Raw genomic sequence first — 9,305 nt, 5'->3', positions numbered from 1 at the left:
CTGTTTCAAAAATATATATAACATTAATAAAGTTAATATAAAATTATAATTTTAAAAAGATAAAAGTAAAGCATAAATTAATGTAAAAATAATATTTAAGAAAAGTATCGAATAAGATGATTCATAAAAGTCTAAGGTAGTATTCCCTTTGACAAATGATCTGAGATAGAATGAGTAGATGAATTTGGGAAATAATAAAGAATAAATTGGTGTTGTTTATTTTAAGGAATTTGAAAGTAAACGTGAATAAATTTAAAAATAAAGTTTGTAAAATAAAATATAATTAATTAAAATAAATTTAAAATAAAATCTCTATGAGATGTTTGTAAAAAAATTAATAGGAGTAATTAATTTAAAATAAAATGTGATGGTTTAAAAATAGTTTTAATTAAATATTAAATTATAAAAAATTCATACCGTGATTAACTAATTATTTTTATTGTTATAACTTTTTATTATTATTTTATTTAGATGTTGTATTATTTTCTCCATTAATATTATGTTTAAATATTTTATATTTCACTATTATTATTGTCATTGTTACTATTAATTAATATAAATAAATGACTAAAAATTTAAGAAAAAAACAATGTTTATTTGGAAATTATATTTTTATCCTTCAAATCATCTCATTTCGTTATAAAGAGAATTTCACACATTCCGTCTCAAATACTCTCTCAAAAACTTTTTGAAAGAAATATACATGTCATTCTTACTTACTTTCTCATGTGGATGGAAAAGATTGCGTATTAAAATACTAAAGGTTAAAACCATTTAGACGTTACTATTTTCGTAAGATATTTCTAATTTGGTTCCCTTCTTTTAAACCTTCCCAATTGAGTCCTTATAAGTATTAATTTGAAACAAATTAGTCCCTGCCGTTAAAAATTGTTAAGGGTGTTAAAATTGTGCAGAGGTGAGTAGATGACGTGGTTAAAATTCTCTTTGAAGTGTTAAAATTATGCAGAGGTGTTAAAATTGTGCAGAGGAGAATGGGAAAAATTTGAACACCTCTGCACAATTTTAACACCTCTGCACAATTTTAACACTTCAAAAGGAGAATTTTAACCACGCCATCTACCCACCTTTGCACAATTTTAACACAGTTAACGATTTTTAACGGCAGGGGCTAATTTGTTTGAAATTAGCACTTATAAGGACTCAATTGGGAAGGTTTAAAAGAAGGGGACCAAATTGGGAATACCTTACAAAAATAGGGACGCCTAAATGGTTTTAACCAATATTAAAATGATTAGATAAAGTTTGGTATTTGAATCATGTAATCGTTTGATTAATGCAAACCCTTAGACATCGAGCAATCAACTCTCTCAAAAGAATGAAAATTTTCTTAAACTCTAGAGCAAAATAGATAAATTGGTTACCATTTCCACATAAGAACAATTTGTAGTACACATTAAAATCATCGTCACAAATCCAACACATTTAATAAGATAAATTAAAAATTTATTTCGAAACCTATAAATATAAGTAATTGCATTTATTACGAAATTAATACTTATTTTTAATAACAGATTGATTAACCAACTTGCATTTTGAAGGAGGAATTGTTTACTGGACTTTCTGAAATAAAATTTAATTGAAAAGATTATAAAAAGTAATGTGATTAGGATTAGATGTTTGAGCCGGAAATAGTAATCGATTTATCCTATGATTGGTTGACCATGTTGCATGCATATAAAGAAGAAAAGATGTGAAGAAGGAGAGAGGTATAGATGAATGGTGAATTCAAATGATCCTTTGGAATCATTAAAAGGGTAGGTCGAAGTCCACAGACCCAATTAAACTTGCGTATGCAAAAGGGTTTACTTTCTTATTCATTTAAATATTATTTATTAGTAAGAGTTGAACCATGCATGATCGTGACTTTCTCTTTGACCAAATCAAAAACTCATCTAATATTCCTTCAATTTGGAAGCTAACCTACCAATCAATACCTAATACTCATCATCCTCTACTATTACAATTTCTTTACTTTCCGTCAAATAAATATTATAGTGAAATATATCACTCGTTTGAAAGGAGAAAATTGCTTCATAATCTCAAATTAATTTTATTTGTTTTCATTTTCAACATAATTTCGTAATTATAAAAAAAGAGTCTATAATAATAATAATTTAATTCAATTGTATGTATATCTAATTATAAATATAATTTGTTTAAAGTTAAACATGTTTTCGGAAAATATCGCTTAAAATAATGCCGAAATGAAGTCATCTATTCCTCTTCACTTAAGTTATGTTCACTACTCGAACAATGAAAGCTTTAAGAAAAAAATATTTGACTAAATATATATTTCTATCTTTTGTATTTTAAAGTTTTATATATATACATATATATATATATATATATATATTATTAAAGTATATGTATTTGATATTATTTTATTAAAAAAATATTTATATTTATAAAATGATAAATCTGTATCGCAACATTTAATTATATATTATACAATGTATTTACAACATGTGAGAAAATTAAAACTATTTATATAATGATAACAGCCATACAAAAAGATTCATATTGTACTTGACAAGTTTAATCATAAAATGTTTAATAATAATCTATATTAAAAAAATGTTTACAAATGTTTAACAAATGCGAATCATTTCTTTTTATTTTGCTCAAAATGAATATCAAAATAGTATAATATCAGACTGAGTTGCAAACACATGTAATTGTTAAAAAAAAAAAAAAATAAAAGACTATAAAATTTGCTAACATAAACAGTCTTATCTTTAAAATACCATAACTAACTAATTAATTATTCATTAACTAAAAATAGGTCATCAATAAAAAATAAAAAAAAGTCCAAACATTTATTTCTTTAAAAAAAGTCGAAACAATTATTCCTTTAAAAAAGTCCAAACATTTATCAATTTCTTCTTAAATACGCCTCCAAGCTCATTTTTTGTTTACCCAAAACAAACCACACCTGGTAATAAGAAACCTACATATGTCATTGTCAAGTAATTAGCAGACGAAATCCCAAGAATGGCGTGCATTCTGCATCATGCTACACACAACATGCAATGTATGCACTATTTTAAAATATATCTACGTTCATAAATATATAAATCAAGTATTTACATTTTTTCTTTTTTTATCACATTAATTACCTTTTTTCACACATATAGTATACCTTTTCATGCAAAACCCGAAAAAACAATATTTTAAATTATGACTTATTTATTTATTTATTTATACGGATAAGATGGTGTAAAGTATGATTTATTTATTTATACGGATGAAAAGAAAAAAAAAGTTAATAAAAGGAGAAGGGTTTAACAAAATCCCCTAAGTAATAGTAATTTATTTAATAAGAATAACAAAAGAGAGAGCGAGTCAACCCAAACAATGGTGGACTCTCTCGTGGTTCCAATTCCACTTCCACTCACGCACCTATATATAACACACCAATCCTAACTCAACCAAAGAGTCTAAGAGAAACAAAACGCCATGGTTGAGGAAGCTGCTACCTCGGACTCGCCGAAGCGCCAAAACCACGGCTTCATCGTAACCATCTCAGCGATCCTGGCGCTGTTGACGAAGCGCGGCGCCCGCAAGTCGAAGCCGAACAAGGACGATGATTGGAAAATGGATCTTAAGTCGCAGAAATCGAAGCCTAAGAAGCTTCTCAGCAACATAAGCAACAAAGCGCTTTTTCACAACCACAAGAAGTGTAACAACAAGCAAAGCAGCGTGGAGGAAGAGAACAACGGAGGGTGGGGAAACGGCGGCGTTTGGCAGAAGGAGATTCTCATGGGTGGCAAGTGCGAGCCGTTAGATTTCTCCGGCGTTATTTACTACGACGGAAACGGGAAACAGCTGAGCGAAATCCCTCTCAGGTCGCCACGCGCCAGCCCCTTGCCCGGTTACCTCACGCGCCTCACCCCGCAACGTACCCGCTGAATCTTCCTTCAGCGCCACCACGCGGCGCGTCTCCCTTATTTTAGATTTATAATTTTGAAATCACTGTTTGTTTTGGTAGCGTTGTAGTCGTAGGTGGTTCCTTTGTTTTGGTTGGTGAAAACATTTGTACAGGGTTTTTGTTTTTGCACTTGTCTGCACCCTCCTTCTCATTAAATTACAACTTCTTAGCTTTCATTTTTCCATCAAGCTTCACTTCATAGTCAATATATGTTATTAGGGTTTTGTTTCATCATCTGTACTCAACATAATTTAATTAAAAATATTTCTACATTTTAAAAAAATTTATCTTGTTTACAAAATATCTTTGTCGAAAAAAATCAAGCTTTACTTTGTGCCTAAATTCGTATATTAAAAACAAAATCAAGTTAAACTATACTATATATATTCATCTCCTCTGAATTCTATCCTCTAAATTTAGGAAATGATCAAATTCTCAATATTTTACATGATTTACTGAATTCTAAGACTTTATATGTATAGTCATTGTAGATTAAAAAAATATAATTTGGAGAAACGACGCTTATGAGACGATGATGGGTTAAAAAAACAAAGAAGGAATTTTTGTATGAAATTTATATTTGACAAGGATATAGAAGAGGAATTACAAACAATTATTAAGCGTTTGTTTGAAAATTAAAATAGAGATAATATAATGAAACATAACTTAAAGAGAATAATAGATTGGAGAACACGGTTTTATTTAATTATAGATTTGATGATTCCCTTGCTAGTGATATATGTATAAAAAAATTCAACAGTGTATTTGATTAAGTCTAATCCGAATTTGGTTGGATCACAGTGACAATGGCATGAAGTGATATTTAAAAAGCTAGAAAGGGAAATCGAAGATTTGTCAAATTGCTGTTTGGTCGGGTAATAGCACACCCCAGCAATGTCTATATCTGGAAACAATATATAAATAGCTAAACAAAGTAGTTGTATATCATTTCTATTGATTAAAAACATTATATTCTATAATTATAACTTTTATCTTTTCATTAATTGTTAAGATTTGTTATGTCTTTATTATTATTTTTATTCTATGAGTAATAACTTAATTCCATTCAATTGTTACATAAATGCATGATTTAATTTTAATTGTCTATTTTATTAATTGTATCATCCCTGATTAATGAATTTCACTTTTTCATTAGCGTGTCTAAAAGTAACTAATTGTTAGTTTTGTGGATAGGTCTCTAGAAATTTTTAACTAGTATTTTAATTGTTGCAAAAGAAAAATATTTTTATTCATTAATGCAGATTAACATAAGTTGTTCTGTTCGTTTTTTTTCCACATGAAATAATAATTTTAAAAAGGCAGTTTATTTTATAATTATGTTTATTGATTACTAACATATTTGGACTGATAATTTTAAAGAGATAAAACAATATATTTAGGCGAAACATAATAGGAAAAAATTACATATATGACAAAATGGCATTGGCATATAAATTTGTGAACGTGATTTACAATCATAAAATAAATTAATAAATATTTGATGAAAAACGATAGTTGACTTCAACTTGTGTCTGACCCATTCAACGATCATACATAAGTCAAATGTTCAAAACTTTGACACTACTGTATCTGTTGTGAATATCGCTTTTAGATTGAGTGAATATTAATAATAATAATAATACTGTTCTTATAACGGCTGCTATAAAAACTAAACATTATCTCTTTTTAATCCTTTTAAATATGAAAATAACTGTATCGCGTTATGTTAATAGAGGAGCTATACGGTTGGTAAAAATTCTAAGAGATTCTGGATTCAATTCTTCCATTAACGTCATGTAACATTTAAATATTAATATTATTCATCTGAATTTGAATTGTTGAATATTTTGATGAAAATTTGATAATATTTTATATGTTAAAAGTTTACTTAATCAACTCATTTAATAAAATAATTTAACATTGTGTTTAAACGAAAATTTTCAATAATTTCAAAAAATTAAGATGCATGATTTAAATTATTTGTAATTAAATTCTTTATTTTTTTACTATTTTTTAAATAGAATAATTAAAATAACATTATATTATAATTTTATTTCATTTAGATAAATTAATTGAATTCCTCTTTTGAGATAAAATTTCATTTTAAAAATGTGTATTTTAGAATTAGAATTTACAAAAATTATTATTCAAATTTAAACATTCAATTTAATAATTTAATTCCTTTTTAATATTTATGAGTGTATAAAGAAAGAGTGACTAAGTGGGAATTTCAATTTTTATAGTAGATCTTAAATTCTATGTTTTATTAAATTCTATGTTTTAGTTATTCGAAATATTTTCTCAAAAAAATTTAAATTTCCTTTTCAATTTCTCCACCTATGTTTTGGTAATAAATTAGTCTTATCCCTCTTTATTTACTTTAATATCAAACCTTAAATTTCTATCCATTTTCACTCCTTGCAACCCCACCTCCCAATTTTCCTTCTCTATGCAGATTTCTACCCCAACTCCAGATCCGTTTCGTGGTGCGGTGGTGTAGCTTTTCGTGGTGAACGGTGCGACGGTGCAGCTCTGTGTGTGCGATGGTCGATGGTGCTTTGTGTTTGCGTCGTCTACGAAAGGTTAGTTCTTGGATGTTCGTTTCTTCGTTTCTTGGTTCATTTGAATGATATTTTTTTATATTTTTTAAATGTATTAAATATATTGTGTTTGCTGGTTGGTGGTGGTTCGTGTTTTCTCTGCTTTCTGTTTTCTCTGTGTGCGCGTGTGTTCTTGTGCTTTCAATGTTGTTGTGCTTTCTGTTTTCTTTGTGTGTGCGTGTTTTCTTGTGCTTTCAATGTTTTGTGCTTTTTGTTTTCTCTGTTTATGGATCAATGGTTTTGAATTTACAAGAGCAACAAATGGTAATGCTTGTAGATCGGGAGTCAAACCTTTAGAAAGAACTGAACTGATACATTCCCACTACTGCAGCATTTGGAGGCATGTGTATTGGTGCCTTGACGGTGTTGGCTAATTTCATGGGACCGGAATATTGCTTGCAGTGACAATCATAATCAGTACTTGGATACATTTGAGAAGGAGAAAGCTAGTGAGCTTGGCATCTTTGGTTTCTAATTTTTGCTTAGCATTTACTGTTGGTGATGCAATTCTCCTTCCCCACCTGCAGTTTTGTTGTGTATTGAGTACTGCTAGTAGGTTGTTTAACATAGTAAGGAAGAACTTTAAATTAGCTTTTATCTTTTCTCTACCGTAGTATATCACTGTAACCGAGGATAATTGGTTCGTGCATCTTTTCTCAACATTGTTTTTATTAAGTAAAATAAAATTCTGCATCAAAATGGTTGTTGTTTTACTTTGTTGGGGGTATTCTCAGTGGTCCTACCAGTGGAGCTGCACTTGCTCAGCTTATTCTTCATGGTCATTAACATCATGTACATTTTTATTTTCTTTTGTTTAATATAAGTTTTCTACTTTAATTTTTAATGTGATTGTTACACTAGTGCAAAAACGTTGTTTAACGTCACCCCTTAAACGTCCGTTTCGTGAAAATCTGACGTCTACTAATGCGCGGTGGCATTATTGTAAATAAATTGGAAAACTAGACGTCAGTTTCGATGTCAGGCAACGTCTATGACATCATAGACGTCGGACCTGCCACAAACCGACGTCTAATTGCCTGAGGTATGTGATAAGACAGTCCATTGACTTCGGCGTTTTCAGGGGACCGACGTCTACTACGTTGCAATTAATGCTATACAAAAATCCCAGGAACTTAGACGTCGGCTGGAAAGGGCACCGACGTCTACGTCACTGACAGAAAAATCAAACATCAACCGGTTCAGCTTTAGACGTCGAATAGACATCGGATCCCGTGAAAAAGCAACGTCGATTGGGCTACAATTAATGTTGTTCACCTAATACCCCAGGCAATTAGACGTCACTAGTCAAATGCCGACGTCTAAGGCCTGTCGGGAAGACAAAAATTCTTCAATGTAGACGTCAGTTTTGAGGGGCATCGACGTCTACGTTCCTTTATTTTCACCAAATTTGAGGGTTGTAGACGTCAGTTGTTAGGGGCACCAACGTTAACTTCCCTGACAGGTAACCAAAACGTCAATCTTCTCAGCTTCCTAAACGTCGGTTTCTGGAGCACCTCATTTCATTTTAAATAGACCGCGGACTCTTCTCAAAATTCAGTTTCAATCACATCTTCATCTCTTCTCCTTTTTCTCTGCTTCTCCTCTATTGTTTATCTCTTGCTGCATTGCGTTGTCGTTTCTCATAACGTCATTGTCTTCGTCCTCTCCTTTTTCTCTCTTGCATCTCAGGTGCGTGTTTTTTTTTATGCTACCCGTTTAAACTTTCTTTAGTTTTTTATCGATTATCTTGTCGTTGAACTGATTAAAATTTGTTTTCTTTGTGTTGTGTTTTAGTGCAGTTTTGATCCTCTCTTTGGGTAACATAGTGCAACATTCTTCCTTTGCTAGTTTCCTCACAAGAAGAGTGGCGATCTTTTGAGTTCTCTAGTTCTTCCGACCCAAAATGGAACCTGGGTCCTTGTCTACTTTTCGACACCGTAATTTTTTCTGTTGTGGTTGATTAATCGGAAGTAGCCATGGGCCCAGATTCGGTTTTGGGTTGAAAGGACTAGAGGATTCAAAAGACGCAAGCTTTTTTTGTGAGGAAACTGTTAGAATCGACTGCAGCGGAATTATTAGCGTGGAATAACAAACCAAGAGGGTTTTTAAAACAAACGTGTGCCTTTTAATTTCTACTCAATTTAACTTACTACGCAAATAATANATATAAATAAAAGAGTAAGGTTGAGAGAAATTTGCACAGATGATTTTTATACTGGTTCGGATCTTACCAATCCTACGTCCAGTCGCTTATCTCAAACTAAGATAAACAGTTCACTAAGCACAAAACAATTACAAATTACAATCACANAGAAACAATTTGTAAGAGTTTAGAAACCACCTCTCTTGATACCACAAGAGATGAACCTGCACCTCCTTTGAATTTTCACAAAGGATGAGACACCTCCTCCGAATACTTCACGAAGGATGAAACACCTCCTCCGAATACTTCACGAAGGATGAAACACCTCCTCCGAATACTTCACGAAGGATGATCCTCTTCCACACACCTCCTCCGAATACTTCACGAAGGATGATCCTCTTCCACACACCTCCTCATACGCACCAAGGATGAACCGACTATTTCCTCTGTCACCGTAGTAGCACTTCACCAGCTCCACAGACAAGAGTTTCACAAGCCGAACAATAACATACACTTCTCAAAGAGTTCTGAGTGTTTTAGTGCAAGGGAAGAGTTTTTTGTTGATGGATAAAGAGAGCCTATAAATAGACTCAAGCAAAAACTCTTCCATTCT

The 9,305-nt window shown here is 31.0% G+C and overlaps 1 protein-coding gene across 1 annotated transcript; it reads left to right on the top strand.

Moving 5' to 3' along the window:
• The first annotated feature begins 3,319 nt into the window (after nt 1–3,319).
• LOC106767929 lies at nt 3,320–4,189 on the top strand. Its single transcript, XM_014652897.2, has one exon. The coding sequence runs from the start codon at nt 3,478–3,480 to the stop codon at nt 3,928–3,930; it is 453 nt and encodes a 150-aa protein (XP_014508383.1). The 5' UTR covers nt 3,320–3,477; the 3' UTR covers nt 3,931–4,189.
• The last annotated feature ends 5,116 nt before the right edge of the window (nt 4,190–9,305 follow it).

Source organism: Vigna radiata, chromosome 7 (assembly GCF_000741045.1).
Source record: "Vigna radiata var. radiata cultivar VC1973A chromosome 7, Vradiata_ver6, whole genome shotgun sequence".
Classification (NCBI taxonomy): domain Eukaryota; kingdom Viridiplantae; phylum Streptophyta; class Magnoliopsida; order Fabales; family Fabaceae; genus Vigna; species Vigna radiata.
The sequence above is the reverse complement of the archived record's forward strand: the minus strand, read 5'-3'. Positions and strand labels throughout refer to the sequence as shown.